Raw genomic sequence first — 27,023 nt, 5'->3', positions numbered from 1 at the left:
GAGTCCACGGGACATGCACACGGTGGTTCGAAAGCCCCTTTAGCAGCCTGCATAGCTGCATTTCTTCACCAGTAACCACAGCAAGTGGCGTCCCTTCAGTCTTCACAGGGCAGTTGGGAAACCACGTTTATAGACAGCTAGGCCTGAGTCTGCCACTGTCCTTGGCAAAACCCCTGCTGGCTCCACTCTGAGTTTTGCCAGAGCAAGGAGCCCGCCTCATACTGGTAACTGATGTATTTCATCAAGCAAACTTTGGTAGTTTTGATTCTTCTCAATACAGCAAAGAACTTCCCAATTTTAGAAAGGGTTTGCAGTCATGGAGGTGGTGGAAAAGTTGGGATCCAGATCTGCCCTGCGGTGTATGCTGCATACAGCAGGCCGGGTGCTGGAGACACCCGGGGCCACCAGCACAGTGGGGCTGGGTGGTGTCCCGCAGGGAGAAGGGGCTATGTCCGGCACCCCGACCCCTCTCCCTGCCCCGAGTGGATTCAGAGGCAGGAGTTCTTGCAGGGTGGCGGCAACAGGCACCGTCAGACTGTCCTCCCTGAAACCACGCAGCTTTAACAGAGGTGGGCACTCGGGAGGAGGCTTGAGTTGCAGCTGCTGGACTCGAGTGCCCGCTGCAACAACCTCCAAGGAAAGCTCCAGACCCTCAGGGATCCTGGATGTACTCCTGTCACCAAGAACCAGCTCGGGTCTTGTTGGAGGAAGGTGCTTCCTCCTGAGGCTTTTCGGTCCAAGTGGAAGCTGGGTATCTAACGGTGTGAGCAGGACAGATGCACGTTGTGAAAATGCACAGACAGGTTTCCTTCCATCCTCCTGTGAGGCTGAGGAAGCAGGGGACCTCCCTGGCGCGGCCATCCCGGCGAGGATAGCTGAGGCGCAGGGTATGGTGCCGCCAGCGCCATGCAGGGCCCACGTCCCTGAACTGCCCTCCACCCCGGCGCTCAGCCAGGCCTCGCTGCCCCTGGTTTCGGAGGGGCCAGGGGAAGGCGGCGCCTGTGAAGACATGTCGCCTCACGCCTGGGAGCCGAGCCGGGTCAGAGCAGCCGGCGGAGGGCTGAGGGGGGGCGCCTCAGGGCATCCCCTCAGGAACCGGCTACTCAGTTCCTTCCCGGGACAAGCCCTGTCGGTGTGATTTCGTCACATTTTTGGAGTGCGGGAATGTCGAAACGTTTCAATATTCCGCTTTTAGTGTTTAAAGCGAGCGAAGCGCCACGCAGGTGCCGCCGCGGCTGACGGGCGGCGGGCGAGGCGGGAACGCCGCCGCCCTTCAGCCGCGGCCGCCGCGCGGCTGCGCTGGGCCGCGATCGCCCCCTGGCGGCGGCCCCTGGCGGCGGCGGGAGGCGCGGGCGGGCCGGGGCGGCTGCGCGAAACTTTCCGCCGGAGCCCGAGTTTGGCCTCCCCGGTGCGGTGTGCGCCGCCGGCCCGCGGAGCAGCGCCCGCCTCTCCCCGGGCGCCGCGGGAGCCCCTCTTGGCCGCCGAATTTAAAAAAAAAAATTTTTTTCTTTTTACTTTTTAATTTTCTGGCTATTCGCCCCCCCCCCCCCCCCCCCCCCCCCGAACCGGCGGGGCGGGAAGGGAGCTTCTCCGGTCTGCAAAATCAAAGCATGGCGGAGGCTGGCGATGAGAACCGTCCTCCCCAAAGCATCCAGCGCCTCTGACAAGCCCGGAGCCAGAGGGGGTGGGGGTGGGAAAGGGCGGGAGGGGGGAGAGCATGGGAGGGAGGGGGCGGCCAGTCCTTCCCCCTGCACTTGTCAGATGCAGATGGGACTGGCAAAGTTTGTTTGAATAAAAAAAAAAAAAAAAGGCCCCAAAAAAAAAAAAGGGGGAAGAGCAGGAGGAGGGGGAGGGAAAAAAAAAAAAGATCCTAGAAATCCAAAAAGGCTCATCTGGGAAGGAGAGAGAGGAGAGCGAGAGGAAGCGGGATGCAACTCAACCTGACGCTGATCTGCTTCGTCTTCGGGGGGTTCCTGCCCGACGCCGCGGCCCGGCGGGAGCAGATGGACACGGGGCAGTGCGACCTGCCCCGCTCGGTGAGCCGGGCCGCGCTGGGCCGGGCCGGGGGGCGCGGCCGCGGCCGCTCGGGGATGCGCGGCTGGCCGCGGCGCTCCGCGGGAGCCGCCGGGGCGCGGAGGTGGGGGGGAGGCGCGGAGCGGGGGCGCTGGGGGGGAGGGACCCCCCCCCTCCGTGCGTGTGCGCGCGGCCCACGCGGACGCGCGTGGCCCGCAGGTGTGGCGCTGCCCCGCGTGTCCCCCGTGAGGGGTGCGGTGTGCCGGCGAGCGCGCCCGCCCGCGCGGAGGGGGCCCCTCCGGCGGGTGCGAGTCCGGAGGGATGCGGCGGCTGGGTGGGCGCCCGTGGGGGAGAGCAGGGATCGCCGCGGGACTCTGCCCCACGCGGGCCTCTTCGTGCCCGAGGGCTTTGCTGGCTCCAAGCCCGGCTAGGGCTTGTGCAGGGAGATGGGGGAGAGGGACCCGGAGGGTGGCGTTCCCCCCCGTGGGCTGCCTCCTGCCCCTCTGCCCCTCCGCCACTGACCGGCCCCCGCTGTGCTCCCCCCAGCAAGGAGAGCTCAACTCCTTCCTCTGGACCATCCGCCGCGACCCCCCCGCCTATCTCTTCGGCACCATCCACGTGCCCTACACGCGGGTGTGGGACTTCATCCCTGACAACTCCAAGGCCGCCTTCCACGCCAGCTCCAGCGTCTACTTCGAGCTGGACCTCACCGACCCCTACACCATCTCGGGGCTGGCCAGCTGCCAGATGCTGCCCCACGGGGAGAACCTGCAGGACGTGCTGCCACGGGAGCTGTACCGCCGCCTCAAACGCCACCTGGACTACATCAAACTGATGCTGCCCCACTGGATGACCCCGGACCAGCGGGGCAAAGGGCTCTACGCCGACTACCTCTTTAACGCCATCGCCGGCAACTGGGAGCGCAAGAGGCCCGTCTGGGTGATGCTCATGGTGAACTCCTTGACGGAGACGGACATCCGCTCCAGGGGGGTGCCGGTGCTCGATCTCTACCTCGCTCAGGAGGCCGAGAGGATGAAGAAGACAACGGGTGCGGTGGAGAGGGTGGAGGAGCAGTGTCACCCGCTGAACGGGCTCAACTTCTCCCAGGTAAGGAGGCTCCTGGGCCTCGTGGGTTATCCCAGAGGTAGGGACCGTTCTCCTCACGTTTCGGTCAGTTTATGGGGGCGAACCCCAAGCCTGTTGCAGCCGGGTGAGTCACTCGAGGGCCTCAGCAGCCTTTGCGTCCAGCTGCCCGTTCTCCATCACGCCGATTCGTGCTGCCCACAGAAATCCTGTGATGTGCGCAGCAGGTTTATCATGTGTATTATTTATTTGAGAGGCAAATGTCCAGGGTGTGAATGTGTGTGTCTGCTGGCTTGCCACTTGTGAGGGAAACTTCGATGCCTCACGTCCTGTCCCGGAGCTGGGTAAAAAGTGCTTTTGTTTGTTTGCTTTTAAGTAAAGCAGCTCTGTGGTACTTGTCGGGAAGAGGATGAAGCATGAACAATGAAAAAAGAAATTTCAACATTGTTCAAATAGATTTAAGTACGTGCAAACCGTTGCTTGTCTTCTTAGTAGTCACTCCAGGTCAAACCGAACTGGCTCATGTTGCCCGCATGTACTGGGGAAATTAAGTGTGCAATCTGCATGGATTTTTTTCATTTTAGAACAGGTAAAGTTCAGCAAAAAGAAAAGGATGTAGATTAAGAAACCAAAGTTATTGGTGTAACTGGACTCCAGAATTCTTTCAGTGGATTTAGCTTTAAACAACCAAATGCTAAGCCATGCGATCTATTTCATTTCAGTGGATTAATCAGGAACACAGTCACAGCTATTGACTTTGCTTTGTGAAACTGTTTATATGAAATCAGATTTACTAGAAATTCAGGAAATGAATGTGTGTGGAAGAAAACAAATAATACAGGGGAAATTTAAGATGGTGTCAGTTACTGCTATGATATTTCGTTTTTAACCTGCTTTTCATCATTAGTTTTGGATCAGCCTATTTCCAGCTTTGTCTTACTGTCCTAGTTTGAGCAAAAAAATTCTTGGTGATGTGGGAATAAGGATTAAAGGACTGATCTTTGGTGTGATTAAAATGTCCTTAGAGTGCCTTTACCCCCTTCTCCCCTGAAGTCTAGTGGGAACTATTTTAAGGGGAAAAAGTCTGGCTTTTACTAACATTTGGTTCATCCGATATTTCAACTAGAAGTCTAACTCTGCGTACAGCCTTCAGAGAAGATTGGTTGCATATGCTTTTGGCAGGATTTTCTTGTTTATCAACAAAAATAATTAAAAGAAAGCCCCTCAGGACCTTTGCATTAATTAACACACATGCAAAACAAGCAATTCGTTTTACCCTGTTCTGTTTGAAAGGTTTAAGTACCTATCCTCTCTGTTGAACCCCTTCTTTAAGGTGAGGTAAAAATAATTAACCATTCCAGACATCCAATAGCATTTGGTGGTATTAGGTCAAAAATGGCAGTTCAAATCAAGCACATGTAAGCACTTGGTTAAAAATGTACCACTTGTAAGCCTTTTAAACGTGAATCATACTATGTTTTTTTCTTTTGAGAGAGAGAGAGCATGACAGAGAAAGGAAAAGGGACAGAGTGCAAAACTCACTGCTGCTCTTACCATAATTCTGTTTTTCTCTCATTCTCTAAATTTTAAATAGAAACAAAAATTTCCCCTTTGTTTTGCCACAATAATAATCTGGAAAAGAACAGCAAAGGTATTACTGCTATTGGCAAGTAAAGGACAATCATTTATGCAAAAAGTTTGTGCTGATTAAAAAAATACATTACATTTTAGTTATTACAGAGAATTGACATTGCTGCTAAAATAGATCAGTGTTCGGGAGGATTTTTCCTAGATTGAAGCTTTTTCTGGGAACAAGGCCACCAGAACAACATGAGACAAAATTAAACAAAACAAACCAGATATTTATTTTCTTGCTTCCTCTAGATTTCATGCATCCTGACACCTGGCTAGTTGTTTAACAATAGTAATTTGTAATGTTATCACACCGTCTGGCAGTCCTACTGCTTGGTGTATTACTGTGCTAATTTAGTGGAGTGGATTACTATTGCTAGGTTTCGCCTCCCAATTCCAGGTCTTGGAGCTTTCCTTAAGCAAGACGTAATTAAAACACACTAAAATGGAAATCAGAAATTGATCAGCTTTTGTCTTGTAGGGTGTTTGCACGGTTTGATGAGAACATCTGTGATAAATTACAGTCCCAAATCTGCTAAGGGCATCAGCAGCTTTTACCTGTTTTCAGCATTACTGTTACGGGAATACCGCACGTACTTTCTGCTTTCAGAACTCAGGTTTTAAAACTGTGCCTTGCTGAATCATGTCAATGCTTTTGTTTCCCCCATCCCCAAAGTCCAGTATTTTTGCCCTTAGCAAATTAAAAAAGAAAAAAGCTTTTTATTTTTTACTTCTTCCCCTCAAAGGCAGCTTTGTGCTACTGCAAATATTTAATCTGACTACATGCACCAAATCTGTTAATCTGATACCGTGAGGAGGAGGAAATCTAGGAGTGGTCCCGGTGTGGTACTTGGTTTTGATCTGCTCTGAAAGAAAGCGGATACACTTGCATTTTTGACCAGGAACGATCTTTGAAACGTTCTGTGCGTCGCTTTGAAATGTTGATTGTCTTAGCCGGATGGATGAAAAGATTAAGGTGGCTCATATAATTGGCTGCTTCCTGGAGAGCCTGCTCATGCAGGTAGAGCACGGCACATTGTTTTCTGTTGTAAACCCAGAAACTTTGTAGTTTGATGCTCCGCTCCCCCGAAATCTCTGCTCAGAGTTCCGTGCCGCTCTCCCAGATGGGCACCGCTCCGATCACCCTCCTTTCCCGCTGGCGGGCTGCTTTCCTGCACGGAGCATCCTCGCTGCCCCGGGACTCTGGCAGCTGCTGGTCACACAAAGTCCAGGCCCCAGGTATTGTGTAACTGGTGGCAAGGTGTCCGAATCGCAGCAAAAGGCTGGGTTGGGAGCCTGGCAACAGGGGAATTCAGATCAGCTTTGGGACAGAAATTTGAAATTTCACCACTCCTTGGTATACGAAGTTTCAGGGTTTTCACTGAAGGTGGGACAGAAAGAGCTGAGAGGCATGCAAAGAAGAGGAAGCAGACAACTTTTCTGTCTGACAGCACAGATGTTTATTTACAGAGTGGCCAGAAAGTGCAAAATCAAGCGGGCCAGGACTGAGAAGAGCTGGTGAGGGGCGGATGGTGTTCAGGGCCTTCTCTTGTTGGGATGCCGGCAGAGGCACTGCAGCGGGGGCCGTGACAGACCGTGAGGACTTGTCCATGCGTCCTGTGAGGGCCAGCTCCAGAGAGGGTTAAGCTTTCCCATCCTCTTTGTGACCCTCACACGGGTCTGTGGTGAAAAGCTCGCCCTGGGCTGACTTACACTGTCACTGGGGTAAGGAGGACGGTGATGGTGACTCCTACAGCTGCTCAGGTCTGTCTGTGTCCGTCCTGATCACCCAGGGCTGCGGTGGGACCCCCGCTCACCCCGGGGGTGAGCACCCTCGGGCAGCATCGCATCCCCACTAAAAGCCTGTGCGGTCAGCAAGGGGAAGGTCTTACTCCTCTACCCAAAGCGCTCTGCCCTGGGGAAGTGGATGGTAGCTGTCGCTCGTCTTTGGTCCTGTCTCTCAGCAGGATCCCCAGACCGAGACAGTGTTGATATCCCTTCCTCCAAGTTAGACAGAAAGTCCCTCTCCCATCCCATCCCGAGGTTGCTCTCTTCGGGGAGAATCTGCGTTCAGCCCGTGCCAGATGCCCTTAATCCCAAGGTTCGTGAGGGGAATTTTGTGTCGGGGCCGGACTCCGTCCTGATCTGTCGGTGGGGGAAGGCGTCAGGGCAGAGGGGAGCCGCCAGCACCCCCTTCTCTCCCTATGCTGGTCGGGGCTTGCGAAGCCCTGACTTGAGGCTTCTCCAGCCTGTATCATTTCCAACTGCAGGGGGAGATGTTAAATATCAAACCGGTGTTGATTGGATCAGAGACGGCCTCAAAGAAAGAAATCTTAGACCGTGCCAGATTAAACTTCACACTTCACCATTCTTCCCCTTTCATTTCTCTGCCGCCTCATTCTCTGCACAAATAAACCTCGTCTCCCTGCTTTCTACCAATGAGACAGCATTCAAGGGGCAGGAATGACTTTGTTAACAAAATCAGTCTTCATTTCCCAGGTCCTGCTGTTCCATCAAACCCTGGGACATGGCAGCTTTGATTACTCTAGTGATAGGATTAGAGGGGGAACAAGTGCTGTTTAATAAAAGGCCGATGGGTGGTCCATCACGTTTGGTCACTGACAGATCTGCAGTCTTGAAGCTGGACATTCAGTGGCAAAACAGCACAACACAGTAATACATAGACGGGGAATGGCCTGGACTTGCTATTCCATCTCCCCTATCCCCTTGAAAAATTAAACATTTCTGTGATCACAAAGCTGGGATTCTCAGAGCTGTCAGGGACTAGTATAACTGACTTCAAGGGAAATTTGCCTGTTTATACTAATGGAAGATCCAGGCTCAAAGTTTTCTGAACTGGATTAAAGGGCTCAGTTTCAGAGCTGGTTGACTTTTGACAGTCTGTGTAGTTTATTTGAGGGAGTATTATTGATTTTTTTAAATTATTTTTTTTAAATCTTTTTTAAAGAAAAGTGGGTTTTGCCTAATAGAAATCATGCCTTTTTGCTTCCAAAAATTTTCAGGCTTCATGAAAAGTCATCAAAAATAGCTTAGTATCATCTCTTTTGATTGCTGAATATTGTTGAAAGAAATGTTGTTAAATGGTTTGATTATACATGGTTATACATAGCGCACATAGTTTTCAGCTTGCTGGCTTTAATTAAACTATCACCCCCTTCACCCCCCTGCACCCCGGGGTAAAAAAATTCCCCCAGTAAAATTAACCTTGGGGTAGAAATTTGTACAGCAGGAATAGAAATCCTTCCATTTAACTCTCTTCGAATACTAGTGGAGCTGCTTTACGTCTTTACCAGGGGAACTGTTGAGGGTGAAACTATGCAGGTATTAAAACTCCAGTAGTCGCAGTAACACCTGAAAGGATCAGCAGCTGATGTTTTATAGCTGTAACTAACTGTATGTGTGGCTCTTTACAGCCAGTTACTGTGTGCTTCTTCACCACAGCCCCCTTGCAAGGCCCACCGTGGCATTTGATGCCTATTAAGAAAAAAGCCAGTCAGTTAATGATGGCTCAAGGGGCAGCTGGCAATTCATCTATTGTATTTATTGTGTGTATAACTGCAAGAAGTGTTTGTAGAACAGGTTAGATATAAGCCCTTCCTTTCCCTCTGATCCTTCACACCTCCCTCGGTGAGATCCAAGCCCAGGACAGGTGTACCTGCCTCCCATGAGCAGATCTGAAGAGGACTCTGCTGGTTGATTTGTTTGCCAAATTGTGGGTGCTGTTTGTGATTGGTTTTAGGCAGGAATTGCATCTTTGTAAGGTGGCTTTAACAGGAAGAAACCCCCAGAAAACAGCATCGAACAAGCCTGGCACTCAGGGGAGTCCCTACCGTGTTTAAGGCAGCTGAACGTTACCAATGTATAGAAGTCAAATTGCAGAATTGTGCCATTTTTTTTCTGTGTGTGTGGCGAGAGGTGAGTTGAGGTCAGAGCATGGCCTCTTTGGCTCCGGCGATGCCTGGTCCCGGCAGCAGGAGCCCTGGTACTGCTGCAATGTGAGAGGCGTGGGGAGCACCCGGGCACGTGCTTTGCTCCCCGGAGGAGATTCACTCCCCGAGCTCCGCTTCGGCAAAGGGGATCAGAAGAGGGGCAGATGACCCAATCCATCCCTGTACTTAGGCACTAACGCTGCTTTCAAATCTCTGTGGGATCTCCCCCGGAGCAGTTTGCCACCTCCGAGCTGCTAACCCAGTAAGTGCAAAATACCCCCCTCGTCAGTAAATGGTATTTCCACAGTGAAGAGTTTCTCTCTGTCATCTACTGTTGGTTTCTCATGCTGTTGCAACAGCAGTCAGGATCCTGCCCCGGGCCCAGAGTGCTTTGCTTATAAACAGAACGAACCATTGACCTTAAAAACCTCAACTTCAAGTATAGTGCAACCTACAGTCCTCAGAAAGTCTTTAACAGCCTCCCCTCAGGTCCCTAGTGAGTTGCAATCCGCGTTATAAAGCCAGCCCACATCATTCAGGCTAGTCAGAGGTTCCTGTATTGAAAAGGCCAGAAATGATCTTAAGCAAGGGCACTCATTCACCTTGCCCTCCTGCGGAGATGGAGATCGGTGGCAGGGCTCCTGGCAAAGCATATTTGGGAACTTCAGAGGGATGTACTGTAAAATAACAGGTTTCCCCTGTGCTAGGCTTTACACTGCAAACCCTTATTAATATCTTCATTGTCATTAGGAGTTGATGAGACAGGTAAAAGGCAGAAGAAATCACAGAGTTACTGCTTGAGCAACATGAAATCGGTGTGATTTCTTTCATCTTTTGGTCCTGTTAGAGGGGTTCCCTGCATGCTTGGATGAGGGACTATAAAATGACTTCCCCAGAGCACAGTGTTTAGGATAGCACAAAAATGGAGATTTTCAGCAACGACCAGTGTTTTGGGAACTTCATTTTTTTAACTTTCAAGAGTCAGTGCCAGAAGAGCCCTATTTTGCAGGGAAACATATCTGCATTGTGTCCACACACTTTCCCAAATCCCTCTTTCAAGCTGACAAGGGATTCAGATCCTAGATGCTACTAGACTTAAAATCCACAGAAAGCACTGTGGGTTGAGCACAAACCTTCAGTATCTTTCTGAACCTCTCGAATTATTCATAGGTTGCAGTCACTAAGACATTTTTCTGAACATTGCAGCAATTTGTGAACTTAATACTCTTTCTGTAACCCATAAAGCATTACGGTTTCCAGCTCGCTTGAGACACCAGAAATTAAACTGGTGCCTGCAGAGCTTAAAACTGCAGATATCAGTGTTTGAACTTAATATCTCAGTTCTTGGACTGGAATTGGAACAAGGCTATACTCTCTGCAGAGTGGGAACAGACATGCAACTAAAATGCATGACTGGTTGTATCCGTCACAACAGATAGTAGTTACGGCATCTCATTCATCTCCATAGATTTGCTTTTTCTGGTGTTCAAGAGAACAATATAGCTGCCTTGTGTTATTGTTTATTGAATCTAGTTGTCATTTAAATGCACAGAGAATTAGAAATGACATGGTTAATACCTGTGTCAGAAGCTCAAGCAGGAATTAGCACAGATGACTGCTGCTTTTATCACTAGTTATTCCAACAGCAGTCCTTACCATTTGGGTTTCCAATTTTTAGAGCTTCTGCTGCAAGTCATTTCAGGACTTCTAGCACAATATAAATGAAAGTTGCTAAAAACTGTAAATTAAAACCATGTGTTCAGCATTTTGGGATGGATGTTGTATGACTTGAGGAGGCTCATTAGCAAAAGTATTTTTAGTTTGAATGAGATCAAAGACCCTAGATTTTCCACTCTGAGGGTCATTTAACATAGGCCTAGACACCCCATTTCTCATCGTACATAGACTCCCATAGGCTAGTTATGCCTGAAGAAATCATCATCCCTGAAATATTATAATTAGATGTATTATCAGTGGACCACTGCTGATCACCTCTGTCCAGGCACTGCAACAACACTGAGGGTTGAAGAGTCTTGCAGATGTCAAAAGGGAGTTTTATTACTAACTTCTTCAAAATTGGGACTGCAGCCCATGCCAGTGGGTAGCAGTGTTAGATGTGAAAGACCATTGGTATGAATCAAATCCTGTATGTTGTACTCATTCCAGAGTCTCCCTTGAAGCCAGGGATAACACTGAACCATTCCCAGAAACTCCTACTGGCAAATGAGAAAGGATTGTAAAAAAAGAAAAAGAAAGTGTTCTGATTTCTTCTTTTCCTAGGCTCAGTTAACGTCAAAGTTACAAAACCCTTCAAATGAATTCCAGTCCAGAGGTTCTTCATGCTTGGGTATCCCTGCAAAATCACAGAGTTCATTGAGATGGGCATGGAGAAAAGCTAGCAATTCAGTCATAGCCAACATGTTAGCTGTAATCACACAATTAAGGGAATAACACTAAATGCTTTACATTTTCCCCAGATTGCATCAAACTTGCTTCTTCTACCCTAACTCTTGTATTGGGGCACCTGTTGGGAGACACAGACATCCCCGATACATAAAACAGAGAAGAAGCTGCCTTCGTAGAGCAAAGTGATATTCATCAGGCTCCCTTCATGAGCCAAGGAATGAGAAAAGGGAAAGAAATCTTTAAGTTATTTTCAACCCCCTTTCCATTTTAATAAAAGTCAACTTACGAGGAACACAGGAAAAATATTTCTTTAAAATAGGAGATTCTATGTCTTGAAAATAGCCCCTCAATATTTTAGAGGCTGTATTAAATCCAAGGTCTCCATTAGGCTCCCTCACTTTTGTTAACAATCACAATGAAGACTGATTATTCTCTGTACACTTTCTGCCACTGCACAAATTTTGCTTTCCTTTGATTTCTTGCAGGCTTTTCCTATTACAGGCGACAGCATAATAGTGATGGGGAATATTTATTTAAATACTGAGACAAAATGCTCACAGTATAGGAGTTTGCAGAGTCAGTAGAGGGGGAGAGGGCAAAAGGGTGATTTGAGAAACATGCCCAACTTTTTGAAGGTCTTTTTATTTCTGGCATGTGATTGATTTACAATTTTAGAAATGATCATCGAGATTAATGTTATTCCAGCAGTGAGGTGTGATGGGACATGTCCCAATGAGTCCCATTGGTTCTAAAGCACTGGTAAAATCATCATAGCACTACTAATTGCAAAAGAGCTAAGCCTTACGCCATGTGAAGAGCTGCTCCTGACATACTGGGAGCTAACTGGGATGCTACCTTGTAGTTTGCTTTCAAGCTCAGGCAATTTTTTATATTTTGGATGTCACAGGAGCAAGCGAGGTGCAAGTATGCTAAAGGGTCTCAAAATGATTGCTATTATATGAGTTAACTATACAGAAAGCCCTTCTTTTTCATAATTGCTTTCTTTCCTGATTAATATAGGAAAAAACTAGAAAGAACATTCTCAAAAAAGCTCATTATTTGCTTGCTGAAGGAAATAACTCACTAAGACGTAGAATCGAACTCAAGTTTCTAGTACCAAGTTATGGCCAAAACAATTCTAATATGGCCTGGCTTTCAAACAACTGGGATGCTCTATTGGTAGACAGCTGCAAGCAAACTGAGGTTCAGTTCTTTCAGCATTTCTCCTTTCCATTTGCAGAACACCAGGGAGATACTTTCTTTGTTTAAGGGTGTGAGCATCAGGACATGAGACCAGGTTATACCATCCTGAAATAATCCAGGTCTTTTGGTGGCGAGATGAAGTTCAGAGGGTCAAGGCAGCAGGCTTTTGCAGGCATGGAACACTATTCGACTCTATGGATTGGCTTGTCACTGTATGCAGACTTGCACTGACTAGCTTCTTACCCGGCTAATTGTGTGAGGCCAGGGAGGATTTTCTTTATTAACTCAAGTGGCTTGGCTGTGAAATGAGACATACTGTACAGTATATAATTCAAGCTCACTTTCAAAGGCATTTTTGTTGAAGCTGGGTATCCAGAGAGACCTGAGCCTTTAACATGTGTGCATCTGAAACACGCTCTAGAAACTTAATAATTTAAGGTCAGCATTTACACTGGTTCATGTTCCAGTAATGGAATAGTGCTTGCTTTAAAAAAATACTCTATTTATATCTTAATGTATAAAGGTGTGTTTTTTCTGAGAAAGAAACTGACTGCTTTGAGCACTTGCTGTGTGTTAACTATAACTGGATAAGCTTGTAAGGGACTTACCATGTAGAGACTTCAGCAAATTATGGCTCTGAAGTTGAAAGAAAGCATAGTTGGGTGCGCTTGGTGTACATTCTCGAACCTGAAAGTATTAGCTGTTGAGAATCACTTGTAGTAGTACCCTTTTGTGTCTTGGGAAGTACAAAGAGCTATAATCTCCCAAAAGGTGTCATATTTTGGCATATTTTGGATGGATTTTGTCATTACTGACAAAGAGATCCCAGCAGAAGATATCCCTAGGACTGCAAAACACAATCACCAAAACCCACACAAGATCCCTTATCATGCTCTCTCTAAAGCTGTTGCAGATTCATTCAAATTACACTGGAAAGATTTATCTCTTATTAATGGAGCGCTCTTCATTTTTTAAAATTGAGTTGTTGTGCAACACATCGAGTAACAATGTCATAACACATCGTAAATCAGTTTGTTCACTGAAGGATTCTAGATGAGTTAATCTAACATCCTGGACACAGTTCATGAGCAGTTAATTTTAGCAGTTCTCTTTGATATATATCAGGTAAGGCAAAGCAACTCTAGCCATTACGGAGTAGAGTCAAAACTGGTTAACGGCAAAGCAAGTACAGACAAAGATTGTTCAGAGATAAAGCCTTTGGCAGATCATTCAAGGGATCTTTGCTTTATATAGAACAATTGTAGCTCTAATACCAGCAGTGCAGACACTCTGGGACAAAGAGAAAACACACACACACACTAAACCACAGAAGAAAACCACACACACCACTTGGTACTTGCATCCAACAAGAAAGTCAAGCTAAAGTTCACCAACCCTGACGTAGTTACCAAAGAACTCCATGGCAAGCAATGAGATGGGAAGAAATACCCCCAAAAAGGCATTCAGGAATTATTCCCATTGTTAGTGGGAGAAACTGAGAACATTTGATTTGAAACACAAAGTCATCCGGCAGCCTGCCAAATGCCATTTATCTCAAGGTCATGCAACATAAATAACCCCAAGGGTTAGCTCTAAACTGGAGGAGCAGGAGGTAGCTAAACAAAATAGGGGAAGGGATTCCTCTGTCTTCCCTGTAGATGTTCAGCATGCTACTGACAAGGTTTCAAGGCCCGGCACTCCTAACGAGTCTAGTATGTTAAGGGTGGTAAAACACACCAAGAGCAGGGAGTACAGCTGAACATAGCATCATGGAAGGGACTGCGGTTTGAGACCAAGCCACTAAGCTGTCACGCATTTTCTGCAAGAATTAGTCAGGGAGACTAATTAAAAAGGAAAAGTCAGCCAGAAAAAATTTTCCTCTTGGAAATTTAAGTCTGAAAAGATTGAACCCTGTTATACAGTAGGGACACCAACGTTTATTTACTGTTCGATTGGGTGGTCACATGCATTTTCCTGTTTTTCCAACACAGCAAAGTATCAGAGCCTTCTTACATATTTTAAGAGAAAAACAAGCTTAGCAACTGTCAGGTCTAGTAATCCATCATCCCTATCAGTCAGGGAAGGAAGGGGTGTGTTTTGCCGAGATCACTTAGACCTGACAGTATAGCTTTGAAGATACCAGTGGGAGAATCCCAAAAGACTTGGCACCCGTTCTTGCATTCTCTGGGGTAAAGCTCAGTGCAGTTCCCGTTAAAACAAATTAAACAAGTATGCAGTCCTTGAACCTAGAACCCAAAACTGTATCTCTGTGGTCCCCAAGACTGTATCTCTCTCTGTGCTCCTCAAAACTGGGCAAGGTGTCTTTCCCACTGGCTCATGTAGAAAAAAGTTTTGTGTAGCCAAATAATTCATTAAGAGAATTAAGAAGAAAAAAAAGTTAGTCAATATTCTTCTAATTTATTTGTGATTTAGATAGGCTTAAAAAGCAGACTGAGTGGAGTTACTTGCGGTTTCATGTTGAATTCTTGATGCCATGAAAAAAGTGAACTAAACTCACTAAGTCAGGAGGAGAGTTTCAAACTGAACGTGTTTTGATCCAGCTTTCCCTTTCCTGGTTCAGCCAGCACCGCTAGAGATCACTGTACAGTCCTGTACATCTGTATGGTCTGAGCACTGGTCCTGAACAGAAAGGAAGCAAGCTGGGCATCTGGATAAGGAACGCTGATCATTAATATATACATACAGGACTATTTTATATCTGTAGGCTTTACACAATGTGTTGGAAACTGAGGCATGACTTCAGAAGCTGAAATATCCCAAATATGTTATTACATTTGGGGCTAAGACTGTCATTTATCCATCTATAAATTTCTCTTAACCTTTTCAACTTATTTAATACTCTTAGAAAAAGAAATATTTGTATGTGGAGGGACTAGAGTCAATGAGATGGTGATGCGAAGGGGACATCTACAGAAGTCTAGGCTGATTGCAAACCAGAACCTACAGTTCTTCAGGCGACGGGTATCGGGACACATCTCCATCCCTTGGCGAATAGAGCAGCTCCACCCGTCTTTGCACCCTATTTTAGTCCCTAAAGAAACTGATTTTCTCAAACACAAATGATCTTTAAAAATGGCAGAGAACATAGAGTTGCATCATTAGTAATGAACCAAAGGCTTTTGTGTTGCAACAACTTTTGTTGAGGGATTATTGTGTTGAAAATCCACTGATTTTGGCACAGGCTAGAGAACTCAGCAGCTCCACTTTGCATGTCCTGCCATCATTCAACAAGCAGACCCTGTTGCTAGACATCGCAGTAGGGCAGCCAGTTGGCTTCTCCCAACCTCCTTAGGTTTCCAGATGTCATAACAAAATGAGAGAGAGAGAGACTTAGCCATCTTCCATTTGTTTACGCTGGAGCTGCTAGGCAGAGACCAAGCCACAACACTGCACAGCTTTTCAAAAAGGACTTAATAGGCCTCTCTGTAAACAGATCTAAATATTTGCTCCAGTGACATTTATCGCATCACACGTCTGGTGCGAGTGTTTCGTCCTTGTTTTGCTTGTGTGTTTGGATTCTCTTATAAACATTAATGAAGTGCTTGAATACAAATGAATAATCCTTCCCCCTTCTTCCCACCCTGGAGGGGAGGGGAATGGGAGGGCATGAAGTAATAATAGTTCAACCTTCAACCCATAATTGCTCAGTACATTCTGATGACAGCTTTCGTTCTCACATGCTTTAAAAGACTTTATTCGGCGTGTATATCCATGCAGAAGGCATTGCACCTTTCTTCAAAGGCAGCTGCAGCTGGGGTTGGGGTACGAGGCAGTTAGCACACAGTAGTGTGTCATTTGATGTTTGATTAGTCATAGCAAGTTGACCTGCTGCTGGGTTCCCAACAGGATGGCAGAATTGTGCCCCATCTGCAAGGCTTTTAACAGAGGATATATTTAATATATTCTTCCTTAGGCATCTGCTTTTAGCTATTGGCTGGGCAGAATAAGGGGCCTTGAAACACCTCAGATCTAACTCCATATGGCTGTTCATCTACCTCTTGCTGGAGAACTGATGTCATTTAATAGGTATTTTGCAATTACCTACAGCTTGAATATGACTGGAGACAACGTGCTTCCATATAGCCCTTTCCATTCTCTCAATGCCTTTATGGAGGACATAGGCCCTAGAAAGTGGGCAGCTTGGTCTGGCTTTTGATTTCCTCGCTAAAGGAGGAGGGGGGCAGCGGTAAGGAAAGACTGGCCAAACCTTATTTCCATAGGTGGTTACCGTGGGGGCAACCTTTAGAATATTTTTATATTGTCTAGGGTATGAGGCCATAAAACAAATGTGTTAGATGCCTGTTTCCTGATCATAAGAGGGGTGAAGTTGTGAAGCATATGAAGGCTTCATCTCTCAACCTGCTCCAGACTGAGGAAGCATTGAGTGTCTCATTCCTGTGTGGGAGCAGTTACAATACTACTCCTTTCTCCCTGTGCAGTTCAAAATGTCATAGTATCTTCCATGCACAATGAATTACCATGATCTCCTGCCAGGTGGGACAGTGCTTTGCTCAATACCTTACTAAGCATTTTTAGTTTCTGCAGCTGGGCTTGTAGGAGCAGTGGTTTGGCTTGCTTGGAAGCCAATAATAAAAGAAACTCTGTATTAGCCAAGAGGGTCTCTTCAGAAATTCCCCAAACTCATGCAACTAAGCTCTCAGTTCTTTGTTAAGAGCAAAACTGCTGCATTTAAGCTGTGGGACATAAAAGAAGTAATCAATGCCTAGAAAATAATCAAAAGTTCATTCTTCAGACGATCTTTAAGAAAAAAATCATCCTGTACAAGACATCTGTGGGTTTGTTGTCTGCAATAGTAGTAAGTGCAAAGGATTTATTTCCCAATAATCAGGCTTTGGGAGGTCAAGATTAATACCCAAGAGGAAAAAAATGCTTGTGTTTCCTTCATCTGAGTGATTAGGTATAAAATGAGTTAAAAATTGATACTGTCTTTGGATCAGCATGTATATGAAACCATTCAGTCTGCACATACTTGTGTACTATTAGAAGGTGCCTGTCAACTCCATTAATTATCAAATTGCTTATTCAGTCTATACATTCCTTGCATAAATCCATATCAACTTTGCCTCTTGTAACAGTATTTGTTTATATGAGCCGGAACTCTCAGTCTTGAACAGTCTAAAACGCCTCTCGAAAGAATTTCTTTGTGCGCTTGCAGGGACCCAGACTAATTGCTATTGAGAGGATGCTCTGTGGGCTGCTTTTTTGGTGGGGAGTTGGAAGTAACAAAATTGTCTAGAAAGGTGTTCCCTTGTCACCTCTGTCAATGTTGATAGTTAAAATAGAGGAAACTAAAATTGTTACAGTTCTCAGCAGTTGTGAAGTGCACACTGGAAAAAGAATAAGCTGGGAGAAAGGGACAGAAAAAAGAATTTGCTGATATTTTTGTCATCTTCTGCCTGATGTGCCAACACTAATGGAGGATTTTTTTTTTTTTTGTTAATTTATAGTCCAGTGCATTCCAGGGTCCGCGTCGCTCAAGCATTCTGCCTTTCGCTCATTTGCTGGAACACAAACATGGAAGTGTATTTGGAACTCGCTGGAGCCTTAAAAAAACAAAACTAAGGCAAGCTGCCAGATCAGAATCTAATACACAACATATGTTTACAGGGTTATAGTCTCTTGCCATGCTGGCTTTAGCAGCACTCCAGTGTGAAGTAGACTAAATGCCTTCCAAGACCTTTTATCATCCATCGTGCTTATCAAAACAGTAAAAATACTGTTTGTATTTCAGCAAACATGCCTTTCCTCTTGTCTGAAGCCCTTTGAATTCCCTGCCACATTTGGGATCAATGGAAGAGTATGTCCTTGGCCTTGTTTGTCTAGTTCTCCTCCTCTTCACGAGAACTCATCTGCCTCAGGGCTGACCAGGTTCCTCCACCAGTTTGGCAAGCATCCCTGAACAGGACCCCTAGTCTGTAAGGAAAGAGTAATGTTGACCCCCATCTGCCTTGTGCATTCGTAGTGTAAGTCATGGCACTCTATGAGTAGTCTATGAAGAGCAAAGGGTTGTCCAAGTGTAAGACGCAGAGGATTGAAGTGAAGGAGGTGTTTTAAGCTAGCTTGGGTTACCTCAGCTTGTCCAAATGCAAGACGTGCCATTGATTCACACTCAGTTCAGGCCACAGGCTGTAAAGAGTTAGCCAGCAATGATTCAGTTTACCTGTTGTCACTTTTTAATACCCTGAGTTGGCCGTGATCAGATTTGAACCCCAATTTAGAGACAGAGTTCTTGATAAACATGTAACCATGTATAAGCCATTTCCAACCCTGAAAAATGAGACTACGCTAGTTCTAGACAACATAAAGCCAAACCAGTCCCTTAGTACTATAAGAAAAAATTGTTTGCTTCAAACTTTAGCACTCTCTTGGGAGTCTTCACTGTTGAGAGGGTAGTGACCAGTGGCCATTGGCACGGCCAGTGAGTCCCACTAAAGCTCTGTGGTTCCCTTCTGGGCTCTGTTACCTATGCCTTACACAGTGCTGGTATCCACTCATCCAGTGGTTACTCCACTCAATCTACAGCAAGATGGGACCATTGAGACTGGAGTCCGCTGCAGTGGAGATCTGCAAGCTCAAGGCAAGGACTCTTGTGACAGTGCAAGATTTAGGAGTGGGGTGCAATGGACAAAGCTGCAAGGCAGAGAGAATGGAAAATGGACAGTTATGCCAGGCTCCTGTCACCTCCTGTGGCTGCTCTGCCCAGCGTGCAGTAGACTATCTGCAAAGCTGCTACAGCAGCAGCGGGATGTGGCTTGTAGAATGGGTAATCAGGAACAGTATGCAGAGTCCCAGAAAAATGAACTTGAAGTATCTAAAAATGTTGCGGGATGAGTCAAAGACTTGGTGGGTATATGAAGCTCTGAAAGAGCAGTAGCCCATCTCTTCTTCTTCTTCTGCTCATTCTCCATATGTAGGATATACCTCATGTGATCCACGAAGCACGCTAGGCCACCTGGATCCCAGAGCTCTACATGCACTACTCCAAGCTTAGCAAGGGCTGTGCTTGCAGGCAAACTGTATTAGCAGGAGGCAAGGCTTGTCTGGGGCCTCAGAGACAATCCTGACATGGCCCTTTGCGTTTCAGTTCTCTGCATGCAAGATGGGCAGGATATTAGAGCTATTTATTTTTGGAAAATGCTTTTTTTAAACAGCAACAGTGCTCATGTAACTATCTGTATTTTGAGGAGAAAAAAGTTCCTTCAGATGTCTCAATTTCAAATTTAAAGTGAAACTAGAAAAACCCAGGAGTCTCATCAGCAAAACAACAGTCTGATGAATGACCCAATAAACATTTTTGTGCTGTTAGTTCATAACAACACATTAAAGATAGAAAAGACTGAATTCTTAACTTTTTTCTTGAGATACAGTTGTTGTTCCCTTCTGAACTGTGGAAAGCAACAGAGGTGGAAGTTTCTTAGCAGCTTTGGATGAATCTGTTAATGGAGGAGAAAGTCCTCAAGTGCTTCCTTGATGGGAGCTCTCTCACACAACTCCAGGATGCCTGACTAGCAGGTTGTTTGAGATAGGGTGACTTTACCTCTATAGAATATGTTCTTTACAGACATCAGGAAAGTTATAGTGCTTTACAGCTTATGAGTTATTCTTGCGCATAGGAGACTTAATATGTATTTTAATCTGATTTCCAGCAGGTCAGATCTCTGCTTACATTTAGTAGTGTCATGCTGTGAGCAGTCATTGTTCTTGAAATAGTTTTGGATCAAAATGATGGGCAGGACATGGCAGTTTCACCTCAACGTTTCATCAGGGAGGTCTCTCTCAGATTGTCTTAGCTTGAATTTAATTTCAGAAATAAAAATCAGATACATGGAAGCCCTGTAGGCTGTAGTATAAATACAGATCTTGAATCTCTTGCAGCTCCAGGACTTCCTTCTTTGTAGCTCAGATGACCCAGATCTCTTGCCTTTACCCTTGGACCATAGACAACCAACTTACCCTTTCACTTGAAGAGACAGATTGAAGAGGTGGGGCTTGGACTTTCAGTCCCTCATCTTTTTCTTTGCTCCCAAGAAATATCTTCTTTCTGTCGCTAAGGAGATCAGTGGCCTAGTTCAGCTTATGAGTCAAAAGTTTAGCTTTCGGCTTGCAAAGCTTGTTTGTCTTTGCTGCGTGGTTTTAAAGCAATTTCTGTATCTGTTCCCCATTCTCTTTCAGTTATGCATAGTTTTATTTGACTGGTAAGTGCAGAGTAAGGTTTAAAAGAGTCAGTCAGTAAAAGTCCATGTTGGCTAATTCCTTGGACACAGTGACTATTGGGACAATGACGTCTCCCTGACATAGGCTGTTTCCTGTATTTCAACAGTATTCTAGGTCCTAATCACTTGCTCCGTGCAGAAAGCATTTACTGTATGCTTTGCTGCTGCCCAAATGCAGATGTAGGTTTCAGATTATGAGATTTCAAGTTCTGAGAATCAGCATGGGTTTTAATGCTCTTGATGACACAGCCAACTAGTGTTGTTATGATAAAATTCAAAATTCATCTCTGAAGCACCTCTTTCTAGCGTTGCCTCATGCATTCTCAACTAGCAACGTATTCCTTTGTCTAAGTGACTTCCACTGTTGAAACTTTTTCCTAACATATTTAAGGTTTTCCTTTACTACTTCCAGATGTAGTCCCTTGTTTTACCATTCTTTGACTCTGTAAATATATTTTCTCTGGTACTAGTACTGCTCAGTTGTTTGGATAGAGCTGTCATGATACACAAGATCATGCTCTCTCTCTTTTAGGAGACATTTATTAAAGAAGATTTTTACAACTACAGACAAACAAACAGACTTCTGCAGAGACTGAATTTCAGTTTTGTCATGTTTGTTAACGAAGACTCACACCCTTTCTGGGACAGTTTGTAGAGACACCTCGTGGCTGTCAGGAGCTCTACAGAGCGCATTGCAATCATGTCAGATTGATTTATACTAAGCCTTAACATCCAGAGTCATCTGTGAAAGAGTTACGAGGGAGGCTGCCAACCTGCTAATTAAAAGCTAGAAATACTTTAAGTTCTGTTCTGATGGAAACAAGTAAGCAAATCTGTTTTAAAGTGGAATTACTGTGCCCCCCTCTCCCCCAAAACAACAGCAGCAAGTTGTCTGCCTGTGTAATTAAAACTATCAAAGGAAATTTTCTATTTAAATATAAAAAAATGTTCATTAGTTCCTGGATTCCCATACTCCAGTTATACTCCCACTCTCCCCATTCTGTAGAAGTAATGTAGAAGTAATGCAGGCAGCTCAGACTGCATGAGTGCAGTTTGTCAGTGTGATTCTTAGCTTCTCAGTCAAAAGCCACACTAGTCAGTGTCAGAAAAGCAAAAAACCAAGGCCCATTCCCTTCAAATGCACAAGTCAGGAGTGAATTAGACAGTAAGCTTTATGCAAGAGAAAACCAGACTGACTTCGTTAGGTTTCAGGTCATCCATTAATGTAGATAATTTAAACAAGTGAGTCTTGGTAAGATAGCTCACCAGGGAATAAGTCTTTCAAATGGTAAGTGAGCAAGACTTTGAATCCACTATCTCCCCGAATTGGCAAAGTGTGCAGCTTTTCTTCTGTTTGATAGAAACTCTTCCATGAAAGTGGTATTTTAAAGAACAGAAGCCCTTAGAGGAATAAAGTATATAACCAAGCTGTTTTACTGGATATAATTGCTCTAGGCCCGGCTGAATAGAGGCCTTGTGATTTCATTACTCTTATATGTTTAGATCCAAATCATATCATATCATAATCAAATCACAATTTTATATATAGATATATAAATCAAAAGGACAGGTAGGGAAGTGGAAATAGTAATGAACTATTTGTCATTTCTGTTTTGTCTCCTTTTCTCAGTGAAAGCTGAATCATGCAAAATGCTGGAAACCATCTTTCCATAACAAAGGAGAATAAAGTCCTTCATGTGCTTTGCACAAGGCTGAAAGAGGAGAAATTAGTCAAAAAGTCCAAAGAGTCCCTCAAATTCAGGGGTTAGCTCCTACTTACAGCTGGGATAAGGAGGCAAAACAGTAGCAAGAAGCACAGAGTTATGGAATGTATGAATTCAGGGTATTTTGCTCTTAATGGTCAATCCCCATCTTCATGAACATATAAACGTGAGAGCAATAAAAAGTGTCTGTCTGCCTTTCTGATCTCTAGAGCATCTCGGGGGAGTAGGAGGGTGCCATTACAGAAGATGACAACTCCAAGTCAGTAGCGGGATTTCATAAGGATTTATTTAATCAGAACCTAAGACCACCTAAAAAAGGTTAGAGCTAGGTGTGCAGGTTGAGTATCATGCCTGAGCTGAGACCGTATCTAGGGGTTCTTCCATGCATTTTCTTTAAAAGCCCATGCGGTCTCTTCGCATTGGGCTGGATGTCCAGCTAATACTTCTTTCTATTCTATGAAAAGCATATACTATATAGGGTAACATTCAGGTCTTCCAAGCGTTAAGGCTTAAAAAAAAAGTCACCATGTTTACTTCAACTTTCCCTTTCTAAATTGCTTTGACAGCCCTGTGCTTTTCTAACTCGTTTCGGGGAATATCCAGTCTGCCATTGGAATTATTTGAATTGTACAGAAAGAAAGGAGGGACTGTTTCCCTCCGAATTCCATATATTGTGTCGCTGGAGCTTTTCATGTTCCATAAACAATGCTCTCTTTTTCTAACCCTCTCCCCCTCCTGCCCATAGCCTGACTTTCTCTAATTTTCTTGACATGGACAACTCAGCATTTTTGTGAAAAGCTATGACTGATTTTCTGCAGCTTTACAAACAGGAGCTTGCTAGTGATTTCAAGAGGATCAGGTAGTTTGATGCAAGTGAGATTGGGTAGAGTCTCTGGGACTTCAAACATGTCTCAGCAGTGCATCTGGTTGTGAATGATTGTTTTCCCTTAAAACATTCATGATCTCCCATTGGCAAGTCTCCTCCCATAACTAAGGAGACATTTGGAAAAAGACTGGTATTTTTAAATGTCCTCTTAATCCCTGTAGATCTCTAGCCACATAGAAGCTAGTGGCTTCATTTTTCCACACACCACTCTTTTTTTTAGTTAATAATTCAGTTATTATGCGAGTGAAATCTCAGGAGGTACTCAGAGTTGCAGGCACTCTGGAGTTTAAGTTCACTTCAAGCTTCCTATGAGTCTCTTAATATTTGAATAATGTTTCATGGTCTGTCTTTGGCGACTCATGAAGTTGGATCCCAGGAGAAAAATCACAGCCCAGATAAGTAGCCATGGTAGACATTGCAAAAGCAGTAGTGCTTCTGTAGCTCTTCAGTGGCTTAATGCCTCAGTATTTTTTTCTTTCTTTACCAGGAAGATGGATAATTTCCAGTCTTAACGACCATGCATGGGAAAGATGAATAAGCAGCATTTGGGAAGGGTGTCTGGTCACACCCTTGTCTGGCTGTGCTTGCTGGTGCATTTTGCATAGCATTTCTGGAATACTTTTGCAGTGGTGAAAGGGTTATTGCAGCATTTGATTTCAACCTTATAAGGGCTTTAAAAGAAGTGCCAAGCCCCTGTAGTCTGGAAGCAGCAACACTGATCGTGTGCCATGTCACGAAGAGGAAAAAAAGTCCCTTTCAGTGTTTGCACTGAACATGAGTGTCACTTTAAAGCTCTAGGTTGCTTTTAAAACTGCCTTGCAGCCCGACAGCTTTGTGGTGGACCTGAGAGGTCTTGGGTTAATGTCATCTAATGCATCCTAATGGGTAGTCTAATTGTAACTGCCATTCCAGCTGTCCCTTGTGTGTTTAACTCATGTAAATGAAAAACACAGCTTTCCAATTTACTCTTCAGCTTGAAATATTATCTTCTCCTTAAGTAATGTGTTTTAATTGCAGAAGCAAGATATAATATATATGGAAAGAGTGGGTGAGAGCATGAAGATGGTGTATAAATAGCAGGGCTTCTTAGATGTTTCTTTTCTTCACCATTGCCCTATCTTCTCTCGGCTGACTGCTGAATAAACAGACTCCGAACAGGCCCCAGAGAGGGGTAAGACAGCAGGTAGCGATGTGCCGTCACCTATCCCAACTCCCATCTTCTGCAAGATGGCCAGATAGTTAGACGGCAGCACTCTGAAGCATGCACATGCCCACTTGATGTCAGCCTGGAGCGACTCTCCTGATTTACGCTGGCAGAGGGGATCAAAACCCGGCTTAAAAATTAGGTGGCAGAGACAAAAAAAAAAAAAAAAGGAAAAAAAAAAAGAAAGAGAGAAGTCAGGAGACACTCGGAGGCCAGGAAAGGCTGCCAAACAAGCATTCCTGCCCTTGCTTACGATTCTCCCCCACATACAACTGGCTGTGTACGTCTGGGAGCAGCCAGCATAGTGATCTATTCATAAAAGGCCAAATTCAGGAACCAACCTGCAAGGCTTGAGTACACTGGCTACACACGGGGAAGGTGGAGCGAGGGCTCAGAGGGGCTTCTTGGAGTTCTGCAGGACAAAAATCCCCTTCTTTCCAGCTAGCTGAAAAGTAGGCACACCAGAGGGAAAGAATGGTGTAGTGGTTAGGGCTTTAACCTGGGACTTGGGACAGCAAGGACCAGTTCTCTAGTCCATCAGAGACTAGGTCAAATTTAACTTCTGGTTTATTTTCTTTCTCTCTCAGGACAGGGGAAATACAGCTCAGCTCTCTCTTGGCTTGATGTTGGTAGGATTAGGAGAAAACTTATGATGTGTTGGGCTTACAGAAAGCCACTGCCTAGATAAGCACCCTGGACACAGCCCCTCTCCTGCAAACGGAGGCAGCACTGTGCAGACCACCAGCTCTTTCTGGGCCCCTGCACCCTCGCAGTGGCATGCAAACCAGCTGTAGGTTTGGTTTTTCCCGGTCATCAGTAGAGGAGACATGAGGGGTGGAGGTTGAGCTTGGTGCATCCCTCAGTAGGTGATAGAGAACAGCAGTTTTCTCAGAGCATCCTGGTTTGTAGTTTGAGTGAGCAGGTAAAGATTAATACCTCCTGAAATGGGCTCCTGGCTCTCCTATCACCCAGCCAGTGCTCTCAAAATTGAGACAGGATTATTCCATTCAGTAATTCAGGGAGAGGTGTCTAGGCTTGGAAAGCAAAACAAAACCTGAACCCTGTTGGCATTTCACTGTGTGCACCTGGGCTGAACTTTTCAAGTCACTTAGCCTTCCAAAAACCAGAAGGTACCAACACCTCCAAAAAGACAAGCCAGAGAATGACCTTAAAAGCTCCTGTCTGTGTTTGCATGTTCTTTGACTGGAGCTGGACGTAGCCAACAGGCAGACCACTGCATGGTCCTAAATGGTGGCTGTAGACACAGTGGAACTGACAGAGAAGTAACCCAGTGACCTGAGATGCTTCTTGATTCCCCCTTCTGCTGAGAGGAGAAGCAGCATCCTGTCATCCCACAGGGCTAAGGAGGAATCTGGAGACGAGCTATGGAAGAATTTGTCCATCCCCCTTCCATTTTATAAACGTGAAAGGAAGTTAAAAGGAGAAGGATATCAAAACATGAATCATTTCAGAAGGTTTTGAATATACTGCTGTGGTTGAGACTGAATTAATGATGAAGACAAGTTGCTGGGTTTGCATGGATGCTTGATCTGAGGTAAAGAGAGGTGTTGATTCCACCTCATTTATGTGAGGTAGGAACCAGCATCCCTCGCAGCTACCAGGGTGCTCCATATCTGCACAGAGAACAGAATGTGCTTTCCAACAATGGCCTAGTTGTGCAGACACAGAGACAGCTTGTGCTGCCCAGAGCTAAAGAGAGGAAGAGAGAAAACTCATGTCATTTATAGGTTAATTGAGTAAAAGAGAGCAACGCTTTCATTTTCCTGTAATCTGCAGCTGCCTGGGTTCTTGTGAGAGACCTGGCATTGCTTGGAGCTCCTGCAGGGATGCTCTAGTTCAGATCCTGCCCCATACTCACTACAGGCCTGAAGCAGAGAATAGCCAACACTGCAGAGCTATGATTTGGTGTTCCCTGCACTTGATGGGTTGACCTGTGATATGTCCAGTCTCAGCAGGGCACATCGTGGAGAGGTATATTCATGGAGCACATAAAATACCGTCATCTAATAACAATACTGTTTCTTTATGCCGTTATGCAGGATTGCTTTGAGACCCAGTCTTTGCTTGACGTAGACCCCCCAGGTTGGACACGGCAGAGGTTATGAAGGAGAGAGGATACTTGTCCTCAAAACGGGCAGCCAACTGGCCTTGCTGTCCTTTTCAGGACAAGGGTTTGCGCATTCTCTTTATGGGTTCTGTGTTCTTAGCTTTGCTTCATCCATCTCTCACCATAGGGAAAGGACTTGCAATGCCACATATTTCCATGTCTCTTCTCAACTCCTGGTGTATACTCCCATGTGTAATCCACACTGTTGGGTTACCGAAATAAAAATCCAAGGCAGAAGGTTATTACATGGAGAAATTATTGGGTTAAACTCTGCTTCATATATGGAGGAATGATGTGTGGCTTCTGGAATTATATTTGTCTGGGTTTTTAAACTCCTGTGTTAGACATGGAGAGGTATAGGTAAGACCATTGCACTAATAGTTGGGAGACACAGGGGGGAGATTTGTGAATAGTTTGTTAATCTGGATAAACTGCAAATATGCACATATAGGCAGGAGAGAGATACTTTCCTTCTTGTATGTGTTTCTTTTGGAGCAAGTATCTCTCTGCCTTCTTTTTAATCCCTGCTTTTAGATAAG

At 45.3% G+C, this 27,023-nt stretch overlaps 1 protein-coding gene across 1 annotated transcript in view; it reads left to right on the top strand.

Annotated features, from left to right (window-relative positions):
- The first annotated feature begins 1,826 nt into the window (after positions 1–1,826).
- Positions 1,827–27,023, top strand: part of TRABD2B (TraB domain containing 2B) — a 300,442-nt gene continuing 275,245 nt past the window's right edge. Inside the window, exons 1-2 of the mRNA XM_075508725.1 lie at positions 1,827–2,036; positions 2,560–3,120. Of these exons, the coding sequence (XP_075364840.1) occupies positions 1,929–2,036; positions 2,560–3,120 (669 nt within the window). The 5' untranslated portion in view covers positions 1,827–1,928. The remainder of the gene's footprint in view (positions 2,037–2,559; positions 3,121–27,023) is intronic.

This window comes from Mycteria americana, chromosome 7, assembly GCF_035582795.1.
Source record: "Mycteria americana isolate JAX WOST 10 ecotype Jacksonville Zoo and Gardens chromosome 7, USCA_MyAme_1.0, whole genome shotgun sequence".
In the NCBI taxonomy this organism is placed as follows: domain Eukaryota; kingdom Metazoa; phylum Chordata; class Aves; order Ciconiiformes; family Ciconiidae; genus Mycteria; species Mycteria americana.
This window is presented reverse-complemented; position numbering and strand designations above follow the sequence as displayed.